Below are 27212 nucleotides of genomic sequence, written 5' to 3' on the forward strand. Positions count from 1 at the left end.
ACGATGTTCATGATATCCAACTTTACTATTCTGAACGAATATCATGTTTCACTTTCTGCAAAATCACCATGACATGCAAATAATGACATAGGGTACTGGTACTGCCTTTGTATTAGAACCTTGTTTTTTTCGTAGCGTAACTACATGCATTGTATTGTTTTGGTCTGTTTTGTGGGAGTGTGAAAGAAACTGAAACTGATTCTAGGGGGGGGGGGTACTTGCAACTAACCCCTACTATTGACGATTGCTGACTGTGGTAAGTTGTCCTATTATGGAGGTTAAAGGATTTGAAGTTGTTGCTCCAAGGATCCACATAAGGTTTCTATGAATCAGTCACACATACCGGTACACATTTGTAGGCCTAGTGGCCACTCACTTTTTGTGCTGTGCTCTTATGAGAGGTGAAAAGAGGTCATGTATGCATGGGTTTGGGGATTGGGAGGGGGGTGGGAGGTATAGGGAATGATACATGTAGGTGGCATAAAATGTGGTGGTGTAGGGCATGCTCACGTAGCATTTAATAGACTGCTCCATTTTCACTAAGTCTCTCCAACTCTCTGGTACAGTGTAAATGTGGTATTGAAAGGTCAGTGGCAGTAAGAAATTTGATTCATTCCATCTCGTACAATCAACCTTGCTTGCATCAACCCCAAAAGTCAGAAAATTGGATGATTTGAAGGAAAAAAATTTTCCCACATGGCCGAAAACGTGTATTAAAAATTGTGTACTGGTGAATCAAATTTACGCAAGTTAATAAAGGATATTCTGCGGTCCCTTTCGATTTGACTTCAATAGGCGATTTTACTGGTTAAAAAAAAAGAAAACAAAATGAATGTTTGTTTGTTTTTTTTCACTGGAATCATAGAATTCAGTATGTCATAAGGTACTGTGTGATGTTAAGTCTGCTCACACCAACTTACCACATGCATTTTCACATACATATCATGATTTTTACTGCTTTCACTCAGACCACATGATATTCACTGCTTTCACCTCAAATCAAATGCTCTCAAGGTAATGAAATGTGCCGAGCTCAACACTAACTTTTTTTCTCTGGAGGCCCATTTGAGCCACATTAACAGATACCATTAAGTTTCAGATTTTGATGGCCCAAACAAAAATATCATTGGCCCAAAATAAAAGGAAACATATATGTTGTTACAAACCATTTTGAATGTTACTTGCCCGAAAAGGCCACCAAAAGATAGCCTGTTTGGAAATTTGGTGGCCCGACATCAATTCTAGTGGCCATGGGCAACCACTAATGTTGAGCTCAGAATGTGTCTAACTATACATGAGGTATTTAAAGGGACTGTACAGTACTGTTAAGTTGAGGATTCAGGTTTATAACATTTTTTGGTATTAGAGAAACCTCTTCTGAAATGTGAAAGAGCATGTAATTTCAAGACGGATTCAATGTTTATTTGATGAAAATAATTGACCTTGAAATGCCCGAGATATCCAAAAAAGCGATCCTAATAAAATTGACAGGCCACGACTTTTATTAGGATCTCTTTGTTTTACCTTGTTTTTAGATATCTCTGTCAGTTCAAAACCAATTTTCATCAAAGAAACTTTTGATTCCCCTTAGATTTGTATGCTCTTTAACATTTCGTAGAGTGGTTTCTAAATAGATCTCACAAAATGTTACAAGCTGAATCCTCATCTCAACCAGTACTGTGCAGTCCCTTTAAATTGAATGCGCTTCAATGTATTAAAGACAGAGGGCACCAAGAAACAGGCAAGACTTCAATTGGTAGGAAATTTATTTCATGACAAGATGACAGAAAATCCCTTAAATTACATGATCAATAGCCCAACACCCGTAGACTGATAATGCTAGTACAAATTTTTATATGCATTATTGTCTATACTTCACTTTCTGATATAAAGCAGCAAAAACAGAATGAATGATTACACAGGAATAGTACAAATGCTCTATTTTCATCTTTTTGAATACAAATCTAATTAATACATGAATGCACGCATATCATTAAAATGTGACAAAATGAATACACAAACTTTGTCTCTCACGAATACAAGTGCAGTATAAAATAGAAAACTGCAAATTGAAGAAAATATTGATGATACGAAAGCTAAGACAAAACGTGACTCTCGTGATATGTCTGATAGTAAGCCTGACTCATTGCAACACTTTTGTGGCTGCATCGTCAGATAAGAATCCATCCAAGCTTTCTCATCAGACGTGATTCTAGATGTACTCAGCTTACATCTTCTGAACTGCAGAAAAATACGATATGAAGAATTCATACAGCTGCATCTAGAATGACTACAAAACAAAACAAGAGCATGTTATGATGAACTTAAAGCATTTTTCTGTAATTAAAACATATTTGACATGATTTATCTTCCACAGTGCTCTAAGAATCACATAGATTGAGTTTATGATTAGAAAGTTGCTGACATTTGTTGATAAAGTTCAAAGAAAAATATTAAAGACAAGTAGAAGAAAAAAGTGACACTTCAATTCTTAACTGTTAAAAAGAAATTGTGAAGATATACACGACAAACAGGCACGCTTGAAATTTGGCTTGTTATAAGACAACACATACATCTTGTGTTATGCTACGTTGCGAGGCAAATACGATGAAAAAAGACAATGATATCTGCTAATAAACAAGATAAAAGAATCAATAGAGAAACAGATTTGCAATTCTGTTTTCTTTTTTTTTATCTGCGCACTCTGACCACTTGAGGCATACGCTATACACGAGCTTGATTTTTCTGCTTTGTTGTGAAAGTTGGAATCAAAGCTGGCTGACTATGCGATCACGTTCCATTTAGAAATACAGAGGTGCTCATAAATCATGTGATTGATTGGGCGACCATTCATTACGAGGTAGGATTCACATCTCCTTTGTGTTGTTCAATGTTTGTGAAAAAGGAATGAATAAAAAAAAAAAAATCTCAATCAATACAAAGAGAGCGACATCATATTAATTTACCAAGCTACAAATGACAACGATAATAATAATACTTGATTTGGGCTAAAAGATTAGCAAAAGTGTACACAATTTCTTCCTGATTTGAAATCTTACATCAATATTTACAAAAATACCTTCCATGCCTCAGATCTGCCTCACTCTCTCTCCCACTGGAACTCTCTCCCTACCCTTCCATGCAACTCCTCATGCGAATGTTACTGCTATGTCTCTTACACGCACTCCAGTTTAACTACAAATGGAGTTTAGTGATGTATTATATACAGTCTTCTGATTCCTTAATTCTTATATGATAATGTAATAATTTTCCCCGCAAAATAAAAATTATAAAAAGGCACTGCTAATCATTTTCTTGTGATCAAAATACAAAAATACGATGACATCTATCTTTTTGCGATGATAATCAAATCCCTAATGCAGGTATTTAACCATTAACAATTGCATAAGGCTATTACATCTGGGCACACATGAAGTATCAAATGTCATATATAGTGTGAAATATGACAGAAGGAATCCACACATAACTTGGAAGAATACACTTCTTCCTAATCTAATGAAGACAACACTTCTACTTTAACCAACGGTCTGGAAGAACGGAACTACAGCAGTACAATCAATATGGGTATGTACAAATTTGGCCAATTCACATGGTTAGAGTATTGTTTATCTTTTCAAGCTAAAAATAGTAGTAAGGCTAGTTTACGTAAATGACAACAAGAATCATATTTTGAAACAAAGAATAGCTCACGCTCAGAGCCTCTGTGGGCCATGCCAATCTAAAACTCAATTTAAAGTACTTTACTCTTTAGCCAACTGGGCGACGACGTACGATGGAATGAATAGAGATATAGAATACCAATTCTGGGAATACAGTGTTAGTACTTTATCCTGCATATGACAGAGATGCGCTAAAACTCCTGCTCAATTCCAAAGACTGAACACAGTTCCAACCAGCCCTACTACAAAAGAGACACACACCACATTGTACTCTGTACACCTGTACCATCCTATCTTGCAACACTCTCAGTATGCATTCATACGAAAACTTTGGTAACGATTTACTGGTAGCGTCAAGATGATGAATTCATTATCCATCCAGTCAAGTACTTCATTTTTTTTCCTTCTTTGAGAAAATTACTGGATGGAAGGCCTGTTTCTCAAAGTAAGATTTACATATCTATATACGTATATATAATTATAGCGAGAGGGGAAAATATACACGGGACAACAGGGTCATTGGTTACTATGACACGCAGAGTTTCAAAGAGCATACTTAGTGGTCAGATCGGATTGGATTTTTATTTTGTTCTTCTTTGTCTTTAATATGCACAGAGTGTAGTGTGGTCTGGCTGACTAGGATCCGGCGGCGGCATACTTTGGTCTAAAAGTGGTCTACCATGACAGAGACGGTCTTAGTGATGGGCTTAGCCTTGGTGCCTTCCAGTCCGGGGATGTTGACGTTCTTCCATTTGGCTGGTTCCCCTGGTGAATGAATGAATGAGAATTTTTTGTTTGTATGTTTGTTTGTTATTTAGTGTACAATGGAAAATTGTGAGGTGATGACAAGATCAGCTCACTTACAGTGTAGTTACACATTCATATTAAACGTTTGAGAACTATTCTCAGTGGCGGATCCTGAAGGGGGCGCACTGGGCGCGCACCCCCTCTTTATGAAAACAAAAGAAACAAGGCAATCGCCAAATTGTGTCTCGCCCATTCGCGTACAAGGAATTAATATTTTTTATAACTCCCAGAAGTTAATTGACCTGCTTATGACCTTTGACCTTGTGGTGACCTTCAACACCCTCAGGGACATTTACCATCCAAGTTTGGTCACAAACGGACAAAGGGATCAAAAGTAATGAACCATAATCAAAATGCGCCATAAAAACTTAACATTGGGCCCTAAAAATTTGTTGACCCCTTTCTGGGACCTTTGACCTTGTGATGACCTTTAAATTCCCAAGGGACATAGTACATCTACCGTCCAAGTTTGGTCACAAACGGACATAGGGATCAAAAGTTATGAGCCACAATCAAAACGCGCCCTAAAAACATAACATTGGGCCCTAAAAGTTTGTTGACCCCTGTCTGTGACCTTTGACCTTGTGACGACCTGCACCTCCCCAAGGGACATCTTCCATCCAAGTTTGGTAACAAACGGACAAAGGGATCAAAAGTTATGAGCCATAAATGAAATGCGCCCTAAAAACTTAACATTGGGCCTGAAAAGTTCGTTGACCCCCGTCTGTAACCTTTGTGGTTACCTTCAACTTCCCAAGAGACATCTACCATCACCCAAGTTTGATTGCCATTGTAGCAACATGTGTCGAGTTACGTGTGATAAGAGAGTCTTGCAAGTAAACTTTAATGTATGACCTTAAATGACCTTTGACCTTATCATGTGACCTCTTACGGCACCATAACATGAAGGTACCCCCAGTGCATCCATCACCCAAGTTTGATTGCCATTGTAGCAACATGTGTCGAGTTACGTGTGATAAGAGAGTCTTGCAAGTAAACTTTAACGTATGACCTCAAATGACCTTTGACCTTATCATGTGACCTCTTGCGGCACCATAACATGAAGGTACCCCCAGTGCATCCATCACCGAAGTTTGATTGCCATTGTAGCAACATGTGTCGAGTTACGTGTGATAAGAGTCTTGCAAGTAAACTTTAACGTATGACCTCAAATGACCTTTGACCTTATCCTGTGACCTCCAATGGCACCATTACATGAAGGTACCCCCAGTGCATCTATGACCCAAGTTAGGTTGTAATCCAAGCAACTTATGTGAAGTTATTTGTCAAAAGAGAGTCTTGCAGGTAAACTTTAACATAAAAAAGAGAGTCTTGCACATACTCTTTAATATATGACCTCAAATGACCTTTGACATCATCACATGACCTCCGACAACACCATAACATGAAGATACCCCTAGTGCTTCTATCACCCAAGTGTGGCTGCCATTGCTGTAACAGTTGCCAAGTTATGCATCATAAGAGAGTCTTGCAGGTAAACTTTAACATTTGTCACGGACGACGGACGGACGCCATTTGGATCCCTTAGTCTCGCCTTCACCTCCGGTGGGCGAGACAATAAAAAAGAAAAAAATGGGGGCATGTACCCCCCCCCCTTTAGTTTTGTAAAGGCGTCACCCCTTTACGGAATTCCTGGATCTGCCCCTGATTCTGCTAATATTAGCAAATCTTTGAAATGTCATAACTTCCTATTTCTAATCTGATTTTGACAAAATCAGACCTCCCAACCTTTCTGACTGAAAAAAATAGGGATGATTTGGCTCAAAAGTAGGAAAGAAAGAGCAGTTCCCATCGGAGTGTGTAGTAAAATTGTCAAGAAAAATAGGGAACTCCTATTGAAACGAGAGCTGGGAATGGTCAAAATTCAGATTATTTCCTCCAAATTCAGAATGGTTGGGAGGTCTGCAAACTTTTCATTGTTTTGCTTGTACTTTTTTTCTTTTTCTTTTTTTCTTCAAATGAAGTTTTTTCAGGTCCAGAATTGTCTTTTCACTAGCAAATGGTTTCTTGTCAGTGTGAATATAACTGATATTCTTCCCTTCCATGTTATGGAATCAATATTAGGGGAAGGGTACGCCAATCTTCTCTATCTTTTGTAATACCTTGGGCAGCATCGCTGGATTTGAGGTTAAAGGACCAGCCGTCCTGAGTGTTGGATGCCGTGTGGGGAAGCTTCAACTCCACTGGCTTCAGGAACTTGAGGCCGTGGGGCCCGCACATCACCAGAGGGCTCAGCAGTGTCTCACCTACACAGATTAGGGGTAAGATGGTTTAAACACTCACTCGTGTATATGTGACTGGTAGCCAATACAAGTTGCCAAACGTACATTTCTAGATATTGACACTGTTTAATCATTAAAACTGTATGCCATCAAATGGTGCACACATATGAATTGTTATGCTCACTTTCAAACCCGTGCCAGAGAATGGAATTAACAAGGCTGACCACCATATGGATACAATGTCAACAAAATTGATGTTGAAGTTTAGATCCAGTCAGAAGTGTATGATATACTGTATCCATTGCAATTCAAAAAGATCAGTTTCATACTTAACAAAATTAAACTAGAAAACATTCCAAGACTGAAAATTTGAACAGGACGTAAGTAATATACTGTAATTTCAATTGTGAACACACCTAAAATCTCTGCTTCTTTAACAAAATCACAACCTTTTGCAATTCTCTTGGCACTTCTGTCTGTGGCTGTCACACTACATGGTGATGGTTCGCATTATAAACATCATGCATATACAATGTATGGATATGGCTGTAGCTATTGACAAAATGTATCAACACTCATCAACTTATTTCTGCTGTGCTTATTTAACTACAAATTTCTGCAACAAATCAGTTGGTTGGCCATCCTCCAACGTAACATGAAAAACTACCACATTATATTTTCTTCATGAAGAAAGACGGTGATGTTCTTTGCCCTACTTTACCGATGAAAGTTTCTAAATTGTTGTAAAATGAATCGTTTTAGAAAGTTTATATCACTCTACTTTCAAAGTTGTATGTAGCTAGGGAGAATGATAATTGGTGATCAATGGTCTTCCATAGAAGAAACCATATTCGAGGGTGCCACATCCATACATGGGGGACATTAAGAAATTAGAATCTTGCATTATTACCCTTGTTCTTGTCCAGTGGGGGCAGCATGCTGTTGTCTCGGCAGACCTTGAAGTAGAGCTCCTGCTGAATGCCCTCGGGGATCGCTCCCTTCGGGATGTGGATGCTGACCCCTGTTGATGGAGAGTCGAGCACGCCGCCGTTGTAGTCAAATGTTCCCCTGACTGTGTCCACCACCTCCTGCCCCTCATCGGCATTCAGGGCGGCCTCGCTGAAAGATTCAAGGGAAAATCTGGAAATTGACAAAGCTGTGCAAAAATTTTCTTTTTTTCTTACCATCTATCAACAGCTCTACTCACCTTTTGTAGCAATGTTTCAAGGCAAATGTACGTGAGTAATCCTGTTACACATTTTATGTATTATCTTGAGGGTTTCGTTGATTGTGCAAGACTCAATTAATTGTTCAAATAACCGTGCAGCCTTCTTTCCAAGTATGACATTGTCTTAAGTGGCTTTGGAACTTGAAACACAACTGGCAAGGTTACAAAAGAACCCCCAAATTTTGACTCATATTGAAATCGCCAACATTCCGATCTGACAACTAACAATATAATCTTGATAAAGAAAATCAAATGTGTTCACATACCTACAACATGAGCGTGCTTTTTAATACAGACATTGTATCTGCTCTGAATGTGAATATGTTATGTGACTAAAGAGAACATGGAGTTTTTGGTTATTACCAAGAATGCAGTGCACTGTTTCCTAGACTTCATGGACAGTTTTCATGCACTTAATATGCGATGATCCTTTTCCTCAAAGATTATACATGTAAAGGTTGGCATGTATGAACAGAATCTCACACAAAAAATCCTGGAAACATAGCTGCCTGCTGATCCCAATCTGTCAAAACATTTTCAATCAGCCACAACCAAACACATTTTTCTACTCTTCACCTCTTTCTGGTGGAAAATCAGTTGCAGAATACCCATTCCTTTGGGACGTTTCTACAGATTGGTCAATACTTGTACGTGTGATGCAAACGGTTGACAGATCTATTTGGCATGTACATGGCATTTTGGAAGCTGCCAGATTGATAAGTCTAAGAAATTCCTGGATGGGAAGAAAACTCTCCTTCTTCCAAGGTAATACAAAATTGGCCAGTATACTCTGAAAGCCTAAACTGTGCATGAAAGGAAGGAGGGTATTAAATGGAATACTCACTCAATGGGGATTGCTTTGAATGGAGTAGGCTTCGGTGCAAAGCTATTCTGAGGTGGGTAGATGCCAGCCTTCTCCTGGTACAGCCTCCCAGGGGATTGCGAGCGCTTCTTGGCCCTGTCTCGATGGGCCTGGTAGGAGTTCCTGTCGTAGGGCGAGCTACTTGCCATCGGCGCCGCTGTCTCGCCCTTGAAGAAGTTCTCTCTCGCCTTCTTACTGTCCAAGTATGCATTTCCCGTCTGTCCCGTTGCCTTTGGTGCCTGGACATGTCTCAACTCAGGCTTGTTCCGGGTTGCTCCTGCCTGCCAGCCCCGCGGACTCTCGCTGCGGGCATAGTGCTTCGCCACGTTAGCCAGCTGCTTGCGGTAGGCATCCGTCGACAACTCGTCCTCGGACTTGTCGCCTCCCAGGTCAACCTTCTTGACCTCGGGGTTAACGAATGCCGACGTGACCTTTATTGTCTGCGTCTCGGGCTCTGCCTTCCGCTGCCATCGAGGGCTGCCCGTCTCTGGCGTCGACGTATCGTAGCGCCTCGCTGGTTTGGGGCTCTCCGTCTTGACTGGCTGGTCCCATGTCAGAGGACTCCCCCGGGGACTGGGCTTCTTCTGTACCTGCGTGTAAAGAGGCTCAACGGGCTTCGGTGGTGCGTAGTCAGGCTTGGGAGGAGGGAAGTCAGGCTTGGGAGGAGGGTAGTCTGGCTTTGATAGAGGAACATCCTCTTCAGGTTGGGGTGGCCGTGGTGGAGGTGCTTTCGTCACCGGCTTGAAGTCAGGTATCTCCCAACTTGGTTGTGCTGTGTCCAGTGATGTTTCCATAGGACGACGCCCTTAAAAGAGTGAATACAAAAGCCAAAATTTGCAAATTTGACACATCTTTTCAATACTTACAAGGGTTGATAGACTTATAGACATATACATGTACAAAACAATACCAGATTATTATTGATTGTTGCAAAGCTTCAAGGCAATGTTAACCTCTCCTTTAGAAAAGTAGTTTCGAGGATTAGCGCTTCTGAAACTCTTTATGACACTCTGACCAGCTTCTAGGGTCCATACTGCTATTTAAGCCACTGCAATCTTACTACAAAATTCAATGCAATGAATGAAAGCTGGACTTACCACTTTCTTGAACCGGATTATCATCATCCTCGGGTCCAAATGTCGTCTCCATGACAGACTTTTTGGGGGCTACCTTGGGGGCTACCTTGGGGGCTACCTTGGGGGCTACCTTGGGGACTACCTTTGGTGGAATCGACTCATAGGCAGGGTAAGATGGAGTCACATCATCCAGATTCGTCTCGATGGGAGCAGAGTGCTGCACTAAGGAGACGACTGGCTGGATGGGTTTGGTGTTGGCAGGCTCCTCTGGGGTGGCCGGAGGTGAGGGTCTGGGCGGTGGTGCAGATTGAACAGTGATTTCTGCCTGGGCCGTGATGGGCTCTGGCTCAGCGTGTCCGTTCATGTCCATTCCTAATTCAAAGTTGTTCAACTCGTCCGCGAGATTGCTCAGGTTCGTAAGATCCTCCGTGCCCTTTGACCTGCTCCTGGCATTGAGGGCCTCCTCCGCAATGGCTTTGGCATCATCCCGACGACGATCCCGATCCTTCCTTGAGGGACGCTCTTCCGGTTCGTACGACGCCTCCATCCGTTCCCTCTCCAGGGTATTCTGCCTGTTTCTCTCTTCCTCCTCTCTCCTTGCACGTTCCATCTCTCGTTCTCTCTCTTCCCTCTCCCTCTCCATCTCCCGCTCCCTCTCCCTCTCTCGCTCTTCCCTCTCCTCCCGTTCTTCTCTCTCCCGTCGCTCCTGGTCTCGCCTCTCCTCCTCCTGCTCCTCCTCCTCCAACTCCTTGGCCTCCTTCCTGCGATCCCGCGACCGCGACCTGGAGCGCGACATGCTGCGGCGGAGCGAGGACCAGATGCTCTCCTTGCTCTTTTTGCTGCGCGATCTGGACTTGCGCCTGCGGTCAAAACTGGAGGGCGGTTCTTCTTCATCGGAAGAGTATCGCTTCGGAGGAGGATCTGTCCTAGGAAGAGGCTGCACAGGAGAAAAGGAATTTACAGGTGATTAAGATTCATGAAGCATTATATGTGACCGTGCATCACAAAATGAACAAAAAGTTACACACACTGATTTTGTGTGAGGACTGAAAATAGGTGAAATGGGTCGACCAAGCCGATCTTGACAATTTCATATTTTCTGAAAGAGCACGTCTTCTTATACATTATGCAAAAATTTGGGATCATAAAACGGTGAAGGAAAGTGTGTTTTTAGCAGTTTATCTCGAACACTTTTTGGTAGAATAGTGTGATTACGTGTGTCTTTAGAGTCCCTTTTCATTTCTTATAAAAACCTTGTACACACTCTTCACTTTCAACTCTAATAACTTTTGACGGGAAGACGCTACTGCTTTGAAAGTTGGCACTGATTATGGACAGAATGTGATTAAAGGCATGCTCAATTTCAGTTTAATCTGATAATCCCTTCATTGTCGTTACTCAAGTGGTTTACATCCTGTTTTTTGTCCCATTCATCGCACAGCCAGCACGGCTTGGTACAGATTTCTAGCGCTTCAATAGACACTGTAGTTCAGAGTCTCTTTTCTCAGTTCGCACTTTTCCTGAGCGTGTGCTTGCTTTCCAATATTTAGATAGGTTAGGAGAGTCCATTTGATTTGAATTATACATCATTTTAAAGCTTAGTCCGCTCTTTCAGAATATGATCTGAACTAAAATTTCATGTCTGACGACTTTCTGTTCGTTTTGTGATGCAGGGTCACATATGCATTCTGAATAACCTGTCAATAATCCATGCACGTATAACCTTGAAATATCATTTTCTTGTTTGTTTATCTCTTTCCCTGACTGAACACAGTTGTTTGACCACTGATGCAAGTTTTGATTCTTATATCATCTATACATACACACTGATGTGAGAGTTTGAAGACATACACACCATTCCTCTATCTCATTTGAATAACATTCCTGGCCCATACCACTGCTTTGAATTAACATTGTGAAATTCCGTAACTCTCTTCAGTAATTGACCTGATTAACTTTCACTGTTTTGTTTGACTTATTCTTTTCTCTTAATCTAAGTCAACTGATAAATATTTTATTCAACTGAAAGTCCCAGTGGTATGTGGAAACATTGGGTAGTTTGATTGAATTCGCTGCCCACCAGGGCCATTTGAAAACCGAGAATAGCACCAGTCAACCATGTGTCAGTAAATATTGTCGGTAGCGCGCACAAAGGCCGCTATCGCGCAACACGGATTAAAAGTTAGTGTATACCAAATTTGCGAATAGCGGCCATTGTGCAGGCAAGCAACGATATGGGCATTGTTTGCTTCATTTTTGTTTTGTTTGTTTCATTTCCATCTGAGAAGATGGCTGGATAACCCATACACAGCTGCAATAGCTGGTCATTCATGGGGTCCAGTTGAATGTTAGGTGGGACCACTTCACCTGGTTAAACACCCTGCTCTATGTGATGAAGAAATGAAGTGGGATCTTTTACGTGTATGAGTTGTGACTCCCTCACACACGGACCCTCCCATTTTATGTCCTATCCAAGGGACAGAGCATATTGCCTCTAACCAGAGGGGTGGTATGATTACAATTGTACACAGAACATTGCTCAGTGGGATCAGAGAATCGAACCGGGGTCCTTTGGATCATGAGGCAGATGCACTAACCACTGAGCTAACTCACCGTATTGAAACCTAAGCTCATCAGTATTGGCTAACTCCAGTCAATATTCTTTGCCTGTGAGTGTACTTACACAGAGGTTAGTGATAAAGCTGTGCACAATTTGTTACAGGGATTCTCAAATATATCCAAAGCGGGCCAGCCTCGCCCACTCCATGGTATCCCCCATGCTACCGTGTCTTTAAATAAACCAAACATGGACAGGCGTCCCTGCGAGTACCGAGAGACCAAACTCACATCCTTGACCTCCTGCTCTGGCGGGAAGCTGAAGGAGGACTCTGGGGCGCTGGATGTGGTGGGTGTAGGTGACATCTGCTGGGTCTCCTGATCCGAGTCAATGGTGCTGTCGGCCCGCGACTCTGGCATGATGCTCTCGGCATCTGTGTCGTACCCCTCAGGGAGGATGATTGGTCCTACCACCGGTAGGCTGCTTTCATCCAGCTGCTCATCTTCAAACTAGGATTGGTTCAGATGAGATGGAAAGAGGATGAGAGACAGGTTCAAATAGAGACAGACAGACAGACACACACACACACACAGAGAACAAGAGTGAGAAGGAAGTGAGAGAAGGGGGTAAATGGTGGTGAGAAATGAGAGGGAGAAAGGGGGGAAATATGTTGAATTTTCTTTAGAATGTCTTTTTATCGTTTTCCATAAGTGATGAATAAACAAATGTTGTAGTATTCTCATGCAGCGATAGTGACATCACTAGAAAATTCATAATTTTCTTCAACAGATTGTCAGATCTTCGTCAAGCTTTTACTCATGTGTTCAACTAATATCGCTGCATTCACTCTTTCCACATAGCACATTTTGGGCTTCATTCCCATTCAATGTGGTTAAATGTCAATGTGGTTAAATGATTTCCATGACACTCATTTCCTTTGCTGCAATGGTAACATTGCCAGACTTGAAGGGGACATGGAATTGGGGGAGCAAGACTAAGATTCACTTGACTCTATACCTTGGCCTCTGCCATCCAGATCTCTCTCCTCTGCTGCAGCCTGATGGCATCCTTCACATTTTGGAACCACTGGTCGTCCGTCGTCAGCGGGATCATGGCTGCACAGGGAAGATACAGTGAGAGAGAGAGAGAGAGACAGAGAATACGTTATTTGGATTATGACGTGGCCATTTACTGCAACAAGTGTCACTGCTCCAGAGATGAGAGAAAGGGAGAGAGGGGAGGGAGAGGGAGAGGGGGAGGGAGATATATACTGAATGTGACCCACTACAACAAAAGGATCCGAAAATCGGGGGAGGACAATTTTCTGAAAATTGCATGGCATTATTCCCTTACTCTTCTACTTTAATTTCATATATAGCACAACTTATAAAAGTGCTCGGTTGCGGAGATATCGATGATCATATTAGCGCATGTCAAGTGGTTGATGAAATCAGAGTTTCGAGAAAAAACGCGTTCAAAGTTATCCTTTCGACACTATCACGATCAAGGGGAGGCAAGACAGTTTTTACCGCTTGACAACAGAAGGCATGCTCCTAGCAACCTTCGCAATGTTCATTCAAGCTTAGCGCCAGCAGTCCACGCACGACCAATCAGTAATCAGGATGCAACGCACTGACCAATAAGATCACTCCCTTATTGCTAGGGGCGGAGTCGCTAGCTGCGGCACTATATCTAAATCTTTGGACACATTTCTGTTACGTTGAAAGTCGAAAAATCATGGCCCAGAAAAACGCTGATTTCTTGCCTTTCCTTTGAACATTTAGCTTCAAAATTTCGGCAGATGATAGACAAAACATTAGAGTACAGAATTATGTCAAAAACAAAAATCTGATTGTTTTGACCAATTTTGATGATGTGACTTCAAACTCAATTTTCTCAGCTCAGCCGTCAGTGACTTTAGGATCCTTTTGTTGTAGCGGGTCACATATAGAGAGAGATAATAGCAAGCAGGGTCAGGATTTGGAGCACGTCGGAGAGACAACTGACCTGTGAAGATGTGAGCAAAGGCCTTCTTCAGCGTGACGCTGGTCTTGTAGAGCTTCTTTGAGCCCTTGTTCTGCTCCGGGCTCATGTACTGGCCGCGGATCTCCTTGATGAGGGAGCGCGAGTCGGCGTTCAAGAAGATGACGATGGGGTAGTACTGCATCAGGTTTAGCTGCTCCACAGCATGGGGGGTCACATCCAGCAAACAGTGCTTGTTCTGTGTCATAGGAAGAAGCAGCAAAATATGGGGGGGGGGCAAGATAGAGAAAAGGCATGTTTAACTTCTGTCATCATCAATTTATATTCTTCAACAGCAACAAAAAAAAAGAAGAAAATCTATCTTTTATACAATCGAGAAAGAAACTGACAACAATCAATGCTATTCACAGAATTTAGTGAGTTCACAAACATTCACATGACTTGTGATGTAGGATAGGATATGATGAATTAACAATCAATGCTATTCACAGAATTTAGTTAGTTCACAAACATTCACATGACTTGTGATGTAGGATATGATGAATTAACAATCAATGCTATTCACAGAATTTAGTGAGTTCACAAACATTCACATGACTCGTGATGTAGGATATGATTAATTAACAATGTACAAAACAAATACAATGCTTCTAGTGGCACTTCATGGCAATTGCATAAAGACTATGCTGCATATGCTACACACACATCAACACCAAAATTTCCTGGATTCGTACATAAAAAAAATAGAGGTTTGTTATACACCTTGAAAACTTTGTTGTACAATGTGCCATGATGCCATACCATCCCTGGATTACTGGAAAGACACAAAAAAACCATCAATATCTTGGCTTTATCCCACTCTCTGACACTGGAAAAAGCAGCACTTGAATTCAAAATGGTACTTAAAGCACATTATGGTATGATTATGAAATGTATAATATTAGTTTAGAAGCATCTCAAGCCCAGTTGTGCAAACTATATGCAGGCAAGGTTCGCCACCTTACCTTGTCCATGATATCTTTGATGGACCCAAGCTTGACCGATCCCTGTGGGTTGATCTTTAGCTGCTCCCCTGGTGTTCTGTCAAATGTGTGCTCCGTCACTGTGAGAAATAGACCAGCAAAATAATTTCCCCCTTCTGCCGTATGTCCCTTTCACAGAGTCAGAAATTTTACATCAATGAAGAATACTGTCTCTCAACATCATGCATAAAATCTTATGGAAATACACCTGAGAATGTTAAAAAAAAAGAAATGAAAAAAAATGAATACTATGTCACTGAAAAATATACTCTCCTTTTGTAATGACAATACTTGTTGGAATATTTGGGCATCTGAATAAATTCACTGGAAATCTACAGTAGTGTTTCCCCTTCCACCATAATGATGGTGCCAGAATTATTATTCTGAGAAAAGGTCTGAATTACCTACTTCTAAAGCAAACCAGCTTACAAAAGGAATTTAATTTTTCAGAATTGCAAATGGGACACATGAATTTAAACATAAATCTCTGCACAGAATATCTAACATACATTGTACATGTACCTCTCATTAAACACAGAGATCCACAACATACACACATATGACAACAATGAATTGCTCACTTTAATATCCCCATACATCCTGCCACAATGGAATCAGAAACATTGTATATAAAGATGCATGGCTCTACACCCTTTAGCCCATTGAGGACAGGCTGATATTGCTATAACAAACATTTCCTATAAACATCTGCCAGAGTATATTCGGGACAAGTCTTCAACAGGTTAAAATGGTCTCTGTGCTTTTCCTTTTCAAAACCCAACAAACTTCACTCTTTATTAGTTATCACTGAAACAAAGCCTGCTTCCCAAACCAAACCCTCATCGTATAATATGACCAGCAAACAGAATGACAAATGGGATACGGAATGTCTTTGATTGATGATGCACAAGAGCATTTTGGCTTCTGAAAGTTGAAATGTGAACTTACGTGGACTCTCAAATTTGTCGGGTAGTACCTCCAATAGCTTGTCCCTAGCAATGTCTGCCATCGGCCCAAAGATCACCACAGGTCGCACGAAGCCCACTGGTCATGTGACAAGAGGAGAAGGAAAAGAAGCTTAGAAACAACTTGACAACACGAGGAAGCAAGAATCACACTTCCATGCCTAGCGGATCGCCTTAAGACCATAGAGTGAAAGAAAAATGACAGCACCATGTCATAAGTGATATTCTGTTTGGACACAAAATTAAATCATCGCATCTGGATTTACTGTTTAATTCCGAGAACGGTTTAATGCCCGATCTTGGAGGCTTCATCAGTTCATCTGATGAATCAGAACCTTTATCAAGTGATACTCTGATATATTCAGGCCTTTTATCACAGAAAAGCTTTTACCGCTTTTAACTTAGTCATTCACATGGCTAACCATTGAACTCATGTTGGATATTACAATCATCTTGTTACGCTCATCTATCGATCAGGGTGTAAGATTAAACGATGAAAAAATGAGATAACCAAATCAAACAAAGATATACTTTTCGAAGTCACAAAAGCATTTCATTACATGGAGATTCATCACTGCTCCTCAGTATAACAATTTGATTAACTTTATGATGCCATAAAGTATGTATTTATGTTCAATTTAAATCAATCTTATTACTTATCATGTATAATGGTTCAATATCTGCGGAGTGTTAAAAGATTATGCATAGCTTTGATATCTATATAAAAATTGAGGGAAAAGCCATAGCTTAATAGATATATAAATCACTTTTGATAAAGTTTGTTCTTACCTGTTCCAAGCGTCACTCTCTCATATGCAGGGAACTTGATGGTGGGCCCTCCTACAGAACGAGACGGAGAAAAAGAAGTTAAATGGTAGAGTGAGAAAATCTTGATTCCACATCCTGAATATTACCATTCCTACTCTTTTGTGTTTGAGAGCTTCAAGAACAGCAAGAAGAAAAAGAACAACAACAACCAAAATTACACATAATATAACAATAATAAGGTCTTATTTACCCAGGGTAGCCTCTTCAGTATTGCCACTGCTCTACAAGAGGGCCCTACAAACAGGAACAACCAACCATTATGACCACAAACATTGGTTCGCCTATAAATCTGAAGCACATGATTGGAGTTTCTTGCCTATCATCCTACAGATGTTCTTGTGAAAGTCGAGCTGAGTACACAGAGAAGCATGACCTCACAATAATTTCACAATCACTATTACAGAAAATAACGAGAAAAGAGTGAATGACCTCACAATCACTGTTAAAGAAAGCAACGAGAAAAGAGTGACTGACCCCACAATCACTATTACAGAAAATAACGAAATTAGATACGAGAAAGAGAGATATAAGAGGACTGGCCGACGCGACTCACCGAAGACGATCTCGTCGTACTCGTCCTCAATCTCGATCCTGACAGCGGCATTCTTGCCCCGCCTGCCACTCGCCCTAATGCCCCTCCTCTTGAAGAATTCACCGCGGCTGCCGCTCTGGTTGTGGAGGCGCACCGTTTCAACCGACTGCTGAGCCATGTTGCTCTGTGTAGCTCTATGAACAGACAGCATTGCATGACAATGAACTATTTACTTTAGGCATAATCTCTGAAGTCTGAGTGTATAACAGGAAGTCATGTCATGAAATACTGTACAACATTTTCAACTTTAGCAGCATATGCTAAATGTGCACATTTTTTAGTGAGCAATCTATGAATGTCTTTTAATTGCCTCTTCTGTCTAATGTACAGTGACAGCATGAAAATCAAATGCAATGGTTAGAAATAATCTTCTTGGTTGTTTTCACATCCACAAGCACATGTAACTAGCACAAATGTGTTCCAATTTGCTCGCTGATCACAATGGCATTTTCATTGTTGGGAAAAGAGGGAGGTTGAGCGATCATTTGAGAAGCCTATAGTATATGATTCCTAGGTCTTCTATCCATGGGTGTGACTTGTGATAACACACTGCTGCCTTTAACTCATATGATGAATCAGTATACTATTACGCTCGCACAAATTAGATATGCTGTAAAAGCTGCTATATTTTCACATACAGATATTTTTGTGAATGAGAAGGTCACAAACATTTTCGTGAGATGTTATTTTCGCATTTTGACACCTAGGCTATCATAAGTGCACTAATGCACGTTTGTTCACTTCGCTAGTGCATCAGATGGCAATATTTTCGCATGTCGTTACATTCGTTGCCCAACAGTAATTCTCAAAATTAGAAAGAATTACACATTTGTGAAAACAACAGCTTTTATAGTACTTCAGACTTGGCCGGCTCTGAATCATCTTGAAAAGACTTGAGTTGGCTGTGTCCACTCTCACCTGCTGTTGTTGGGGATAAGTCCCCTCTCAGTGGCTACGTTGTTCCTGTCCAGCTTGATGGCATACCAGTAGCCCATGGCGCCCTCTGGGAATGTGTCCACTGTCCGGAATACCGTCCCACGGTTGAATCGCAGCTCCTCTCCTACTGCGGGGTTGTAGCTGAAATGAGCCCTGCGCAAAATCAAGAAAGAAATATACCAAAACGTTCAGAAATATGCTTTTTGATGGTTTGTTTTGATCTGACTTTCTGACACAAGTCAAATATCCAGATATCAAATACTGTAAAACAATGAATGTTCGCGTGCATTTTAATTTCGCAAATTTTGCGAGCGCCAAGATTCACGAAATTAAAATGCATGCGAAATTTCTTGTCTACACTATATGCATTGAACGCCAGTGGCAATTCGCGAAAATTTCATGCTGCGAATATATCCTGTTTTACAGTCAGTAACTGCTCCTGATGAGAATTGTTAGAGCTTTCTTTTCTGGTCTGTTTTCATAACTATACTTCTTTGTAGTCACTCATCAAATTGGCTGATTACGCCAAGAGGAACAACCTACACTTTATATTGCGGACATAATGAAGTGTCACTGCTGTAGGAAGCAGCACTACTTGGGAAACTTATCAGGCCATGGTGGCTGTAATGTGACCAAACTCTGAAAGAATAAATGAAAAAGTTATAACAGCTGCCAATTTGCTTTCAGCAACTGTCTTCAGTAATTACTTTTCTGCTTTTTCTTGGAATGAAATCTTCCATTAATTTGATTTCATCAATGATTGGTACACAGTGATGTCATCTGTAATACTGCACCTCTTTGACTCCACTTGCTACCGACTATTTATCAAAGCCAGAAAAACTTAATACACAATATCTATTTACTGAACTGTTACCAGCTTTTTTGTGTCATGTCATCAACAATCATACTAGGAATCATTTTCCTATTCACACACAAAGTAAAAGATGGAAATGAATAAAATTACTTGATGTAGAACTTGTCTCCTCTACCAGTCTCCATCACAGTTCTGAATGCTGCAATATGGAAAAATAAGAAAAGTACACAAATGAAGATACACCATTCACACACATCACATGATACTAAACAAAGTGAATCAGTCACGGCTACAACCTCCCCTGTAACATCAGCCTCTTTTAAGCATTGTCTGGTGGCTTCACTGATTTTTATGAAAATCTGAAAAAAGGAAATTAATCTGTCCCTTTTGGTACACTGACATCATTGATTACAAACAATCAACTTCACAGGAAAGCTCATTTCTATGACAGGAATATCTTCTTTAATATTAAGATCACATAAGCATGAGACCAACAAAAACATTCAGGCAGTGCTACAGTGTATAACATCACTGCCTTGTGCTGTCCCTCTGGACAAGACAAATGAGAAGTGAATGAGTATTTAGGGATGATGGTTCACAAAGAAGATGATCACATCTGGCTTGCCATACTCCACCAATACTCTCACAAACCACTGACCTGCCCGGCTGTGTCTGACCTCCAGCTTGATGTAGTCTGGGAGGGTGAGGAGGAGGAGAGCCACCTCTTCTTTGGTCAAGCCCTGCAGGGGGATCTCATCATTCACCTGGAGTATGGAAAGCAATGTGAAGAAAAAGAACAATACAAAGAGAAACCCATTATCATCACAATTTGGTAAGATAGCAAAACAAGACAAAATATACAAATAGAAGGAATGAATAAAACATGGGACTGAAAAGAGACTGACACACAATTTTTGTGTTTTCACAATTTGCTAACCTCTACCCCTGTATGGTACATCCAACATAAGGGCAAGTATATTAACCCATTGAGGACGGACTAATTTCACTACAACATGCATTTCCCACAGACACTTGCCCTAGTATACTCAGGACTCGTCCTCAACAGGTTCAACAAATGCTGAAAACATCAACTTGATATTGAACCTTTCGTGGTTATTCCCGGGTAACTGTTGATATTTATGGTTCATGATATCAATCACACACATTCAGCCATGCAAAAACAGCAACAATAAATAGACATAAAAACTGAAAGTGAATCTATAATCAGCACTTAAACACCCCCCCCCCCCCCCTCCTAAAGATAGCCGTGATTCGGAATACAGGGCATTGTGGTCATCACATTATCCACTCACACATGTAATCCTATCGGCGATGGCGACGCCGGATCGCTCTGCGGGGCTCCCTGGCTTGATACCAGCCACGTAGATCCCAACCTCATTCCCTCCGATCAGCTTGATCCCGACGCTGCCCCCCTTGTTGAAGGCGACAATGTGTGGGTCTCCTTCGGGGTCCACTGGGGCACTGCGAGACAAAATGAGTCACAATTTGTTTGTTTGTTTGTTTTATACAGATCACCACAATGTGCTACCAATGTATTCTTTATAACCATGCACGGATTAACAGAAAACAAAGATTGTGCATCACTGCTTTTTTAGAATCCCAAAATCATCTCTTGATGTCAAATTTGCACCCAAATATCTGCTTCAAATAGAATGATTACCACAGATTTACTATCACCATGCAATTCTCCACACATTATAAAGCTCTTAAACTAGCTGCTTACAGGAATCTGGCGGGTTAAACAGGAGGCCTACTGGGATTTTAGAATCTCTCAGGAAATGTACCGACTCCTTGTTTTCTACACACAGAATGGTTATCTCAAATATTATTTCAATATGCTACATTGCCATGACTGCACTGCATCAACAAGTTAGCTGTGTGTTGTTTTTTGTTTTGTTTTGTTTTTGGCATGGCTCCATTCAGTGTGGTTTTTACATGCTTTTCTTGGTATCTACCCTAATGCAAATATTAGGTTAAAAAAAAACCAACAACACGTAAGCAAACCAAAAACACAATTAATCAAGAAACACTACACATTGTTACGGGATATAAAACATTAGGACTTTGAAAGTCTCCCTAGCTTGCTTTCAGTCCTTACCCATCTCTAAAGTCATCCTGTCCAGGGCTGGGTGGTCGGGGAGGGGCGGGGTCTGAAGGAGACAAACAAACACAGCCACACAGTTTAATACAGGTGGAACAAAACGTGCGAGAGAAAGAGTCTTATGACCCATCAATGAAGCATTTGAGGAGTAATGTTCATCAGCTCATAATCAAGAACATTGCTGAAGAGCATAACTCTTTTGAGGAACATTGCAAAAGAGCATAATTCTTCATTGAGGAACATTGCTGAAGAGCATAACTCTTTTGAGGAACATTGCAGAAGAGCGTAACACTTTTGAGAGTGTTCGATCAAGAATTTCTCATTTCCTGAAAATGTTGATGAATTCCTTTAGTGAGCTATTGTTCTGCCTGTCCTGTTATCTTCCTATCTACAGCCATTGATTGAAGGGTCAGAGACCAATAAACAGACACTGGCCATAAAATGGGGTCTAGGGCAATGACCCCCTCGGCAATTACCCGGACCCTTCCCCTTGGCCATAATCCTAATCCTAATCCTGAACCTATTCCTAACCCTAACCCAAACTCCTAACCCTAAACCTAACCCTTACCCTAATCTTTACTCTAACCTTACCATTAACCAGTATTTAGCCAGGGGGTAATTGCCCTCTGGGGATAATTGCCCAGATACGATAAAATGACCCACAAAAAAGGAAAAAAAAAATGCTATGACATGTTTTCAAAATAGGCTTCTGAGAAAGTGAGCACGACAAACTAGCAAAAACAAATACTAAGCAGGAAGATCCTTTTAGTTGTTGGTGAGGAAATAATTTCCAGATATATCATCCATATATATGGAAGACTTATCTTTGTCAATTACGTACACATATTCTCAACACAGGAATGAATGCTCTAGAAATGAATGGCAAAAATTGTATGAGATACAGAAGTACATTCAATCTTATGCCTGGTAATTGTTGCTTGTTGATAGCCAACCAGTTCACTATTTGGCTAACAATTTACATGCCACTTCAGTCCTAAAACAGTATGTTTTGCAATCAATACATTTTACATATATATTTTTCGCAGATGCCCTACAATTCTCAACATACTCCTGTAGATAATGTGGAAACAGCTTTAGAGTGTGAAAACACAACGTAGCAAGAGAGGAGAAAGGTCCACAGTTTTCCATCCCTGCATTTGACTCCATCTACAAGAGGTAAGAGGTAAATCTTACAAAAATCGTCATCCTCGTCTGGTGGGGGCGGTCTGGGTGGTGCATCCTGGCCGAAGGAATTCCCATGTACAGGGGCGCTCATGTCTGGAGCGGCATTTGTTGGGGTAATTCTCTCCAAGGAGCCGGAAGAGCGTGAGATGTCCAGGTCCAGGGCGTCGTGTGAACGCCCGATCATCCGAGTAGCATCGTCCAGACTCAGCTTCTCCACTGGAATGCTGTTTATCTGTGGCAGAAAGCAGGAGGAGGAGGAAGAAGAAAGGGAGGGGGAGGAGGAGGAGGAGGAGGTGGAGGAGGAAGAGGAGGAGGAGGAAGAAGAGGAGAAGAAGGTGGTGGAGGAGGAGGAGGAGGAGGAGGAAGAAGAAGAAAGGGACAATGAAAGGGAGGAAGAGAAGGAAGAAGAAAAGAAGAGCAGCAGGAGAAGAAGAAGAACAAGAAGTAATACTTTTTAGTCTCCTCCCCAGCAAACATTTGTCTAGCTCTTTTGGTTCAAACATTTTGGCATGGAAAGGTCACATCTGTTCTTCAAACGCTGGACTTTTCCTTAAGAGCTTTACTGGTATTACCTTACTTCTTTCGTGTGTGTGTTGGAAGAAGGGGATGTTGTCTTTTAATTCAAATTACCATTACGTGGTTTGACTTCTCATTATGAGGAATACCACTTTTTAGTACCTGAATTGTTATAGTCTTATCATGTAGTAATAAAAATTGTAGAAAGGATGCACAGTTTTCACTTCAGGTGTCTTACCTAACTTTTTCATCACCCTGTACACTACCATGGAAAATTAAACAATGTGATTGAACAGACTTCTGTTCACTATCACATCTTCACATCTTCTCCCCTATCACTCACAGCGAGAATCTTGTCCCCCTTGCGTAGTCCCCGGGCCGCTGCAGCACCGTACTCATTGAGGCTCTCCACATAGAGACTAAAGCCCAGCTTCATCCCGTAGCTCTCGTTGGGGTTCTTGTTGAGGCGGAGAAACTGCTTGCTGGACTGCGGGGGCCCCATATCCACCTGGGTGTCTCCCATTCGGGGCGGGACCACTGTCTTCCTTTTGTACGTCTGTAGTTTGGAAATAGGAAATAGATCGGTCATTTGGTTTGGTAAACGGAGTAAAAAAAATACTATTTAACCCGTTGAGGATGAGACCAAAGTACACTAGGGTAGCTGTCTATGGGAAATGCGTGTTGTAGCAAAATCAGTCCGTCCTCAACGGATTAATGCATCACCCTGAACCCCTCTGAAATCATCATATCTGACATAATTTCCTTGACACTACTCTGCCATTATAGAGAAAGATCTCTGAACTCTATGGATTGCACTGCACGGGATATTGGGCATGAAATAGCCAACATGCAAACACTAATGACAGAGACAGATATTTGACACGGCACTCTGCACTCTATCTCAGATGCGTCCATCAGGTAGTAGTTGCCTCGAAAAGACATGAATACTTTGATAGTAGCTCACTCTTCTTCTTTCAGACAAAACATGACTTACTCAGTTTTCAACTCTCTTCCATTATACTACATTTTTGGTTAATTGAATCCCTGTAAAATCATCACATTTATGCATCACACTACAGGTATTAAATCGAAAAATAAAACTGAGTTTCAGCAGGCAACAAACTCCAATGCTTCAGTGTTTGACTGACTTCTATCCGCAAGCTGACTCACATGTAATCACTAAAATACCCCCCCCCCAAAAAAAAAAAAAAAAAAAAAAAAATGGGCCCTGATTATTTCAATGCTTTCATAGTGGAATGCTGAAGGAAGAAGCAATCTTCTGAATAATTGAAATTGCAGAGCTTTCTATGTGACAGTGATGCACAGAAATCAAGTAAAATGAGTCTGAATATTTACATTTAACAACTTCAACGTGTGTGTTTTGACACTGGTCCACGTAGTATTGAATGTACTCTCCACAAAGGGGTAATTGCTCTGAGTTTGGCGGAAAATCACCAGCACGGACTTGCCAAATTCAAAGTGTCCTCGAAACCACAACTGTTTACAATGGATGAATTTTAATCAAAATCCTCGGGTCAAATGGAAAACAAAAAGAGGAAATGGTTAAGGCTCTTAATTAAGCAAAACTGATATCCCTTGCACCAATACTCACGATTTTGCAGACGTCAGAGCTCGTCCTTAGGGCATGTACTGCATCGGAGTGGTAGACATTCTCCATATTGACTCCGTTCACTGACAAGATGCGATCGTCAGTTCTGCATGGTGGACAGGGGGGAGCACACACCACATGATGTAACTTTTGTATTAAGGACTCCACAATCTTTAACAACTCTTCACAGATGACACAATATTTTCATTTTTAATGAAAACTACACATTCACTCAATTTCATACTGACATTCATCGAGGGTAATAACATCCCCCCTTGCTTCTAAAGGAGCTAGGTACTAAACTAAAGTGCTCTTTCTTTACAATAGATAACTGAAAATATGTGGAGTTCTTTATTGATTTATGATCTGATCTTGTTCCACTGCTGTAACATCATAAATCGTTGTCACCTTCTGATCAAGCAACGATGGCACATGGATTCAACCCAAAATTTCATAAAATTGTTAACCTCCGAACAGACTGTTTGATTTTGCCCAAACTTCACTAATCTATTCTACTGATGATATTTCTGCATTCATGGAATCCATATATGATGTGTGGGGAATATTTCCCTTTAAATCTGTCTCGCCAATTAAGTACATACCTCATACTACAGTTTGACCTCTAGATACTTGACCTACACACAGTGTTGAGAGAGGAATAAAACCTGTACACAAGACTTACTTCAGCAGTCCATCTGCTGGCCCATTGGGTGCCACGTCCGACACCACGATGAATGTTTCTCCGCTGGTGTAGTGTGCGTTGTCACGACCGCCACTCACAGCAATACCAAAGCCAAGTCTGGGAGCCTGTTGAATAACGTGAAAAATTAAATAAAGAGGCGAAATTTAGTATTCATCCCCGATATCTGGCGTTTGTAATCTGCTTTCTCCATACAATAAAGCATCACTGACATTGAGATGAAGGTAAATCTACTTGAATTCAATGCATTAAAGAGGGTGGCTCAGTGGATGCTCTGTTTGGATCCAGACACAACAGATTCTAGGTTCAGTTCTCAAAAGGATCTCTTGACATTGTGCACTGGTTGAAGGCATACCATCCCTCTGCAGAGGGGAATATAACTTTCGTCTCTTGGACAGAATGCAAACTTGAAGTCTTTTGCCCCAGACAGGTACAATACATATTGATGCATTCATTCAAAAGATCCTTCATTACCTCTTGAATATATCGATATTGGGGTGCAGGCCCACTGAAGCCAGCACACGATGCATCACAATTCCCGACAGATACATCAATGCTAGTCTTCTTCCTTGCCTCAATAAAAATACCGGTATACAAAGCTAAGTACTACAACATTCAGAAGAAGCACTGATACCTTAACCCGTTGAGGACGAGTCCCGGGTATACTCGGGCAAGCACATCTATGGGAAATGTGTGTTACAGCAAAATCAAACTGTCCTCAATTGGTCAATTCATGTTTACCGGTAAGTCAAAACAAAGCACACTTGAATCAAATATTAACTTGCATACCATGGACATACACATTGCTGTTGAGCCCTGTTGCCATAGTGATTAGAAATGTATTACATATACCAATGATTTTACTATTGGCAACAAAAGACCCCCAAAATTGCCTTTGATACCAATTAATAGTGCATAGATACTTTAACAAAAAATTTGCATCAACAGTAACAATAACAAATAATTTTTTACTGGAAAATCATCATCCAAATCTTGTAACACAAAAATTAATGTCCGATTTCATACTTCTTATGCCACTTATCATTCATTTTGTGAAAACAAATAATCAAATAAACAAATACTGTATGCAAATTATTAACATGTTACTCATGTAATTATACTACAAATGTATTGTATAATTGATGAAAATGATGAAAATTGTTGAAAGTATACTACCGGTATTCTGTACTTTGTTAATGAAATTGCAGAAAGTTGATGTATTTGACAAAATGGCATACAGAGAATAAATAAATCAAATCAAATCAAATCAAATCAAATCAGGAAATATGGCTTTTTACTACATGTTTGGTGCCTTACTTTGACCACATAGACCATATGACTCCTAATCTACAATGTATAAATCAAAAAGTGACCCAAACTAATATTTTGTTGGTCTAAAAGTGACTGCATTCGGTAATGCTTGGATTCAGACATTTCTGTCACTGCACTGATTGTCACTAGTTAATCAATCAAAAAAATAATAACTC

General features: G+C 40.8%; 1 protein-coding gene across 1 annotated transcript; it reads right to left on the minus strand.

The window, feature by feature from the left end:
- Window positions 1-1748: 1748 nt before the first annotated feature.
- On the minus strand, window positions 1749-26551 carry LOC139739101 (tight junction protein 1-like). Its single transcript, XM_071649720.1, has 22 exons — window positions 26515-26551; window positions 25708-25870; window positions 25029-25131; window positions 23760-23972; window positions 22910-23132; window positions 21713-21764; window positions 20907-21075; window positions 20252-20357; window positions 19744-19792; window positions 18762-18932; window positions 17805-17977; window positions 17213-17263; window positions 16407-16502; window positions 15441-15538; window positions 14461-14674; window positions 13471-13568; window positions 12744-12962; window positions 9918-10833; window positions 8803-9625; window positions 7641-7849; window positions 6611-6754; window positions 1749-4445 (listed from the first exon to the last, which is right to left on the minus strand). Exons 1-22 carry the CDS (start codon window positions 26549-26551, stop codon window positions 4345-4347), a joined length of 4428 nt encoding a protein of 1475 aa, XP_071505821.1. The 3' UTR covers window positions 1749-4344.
- Between the last annotated feature and the right edge of the window lie 661 nt (window positions 26552-27212).

Source organism: Diadema antillarum, unplaced genomic scaffold, assembly GCF_040938485.1.
Source record: "Diadema antillarum isolate AM-2024a unplaced genomic scaffold, OU_Dant_1.0 seq00000782_RagTag, whole genome shotgun sequence".
NCBI lineage: Eukaryota > Metazoa > Echinodermata > Echinoidea > Diadematoida > Diadematidae > Diadema > Diadema antillarum.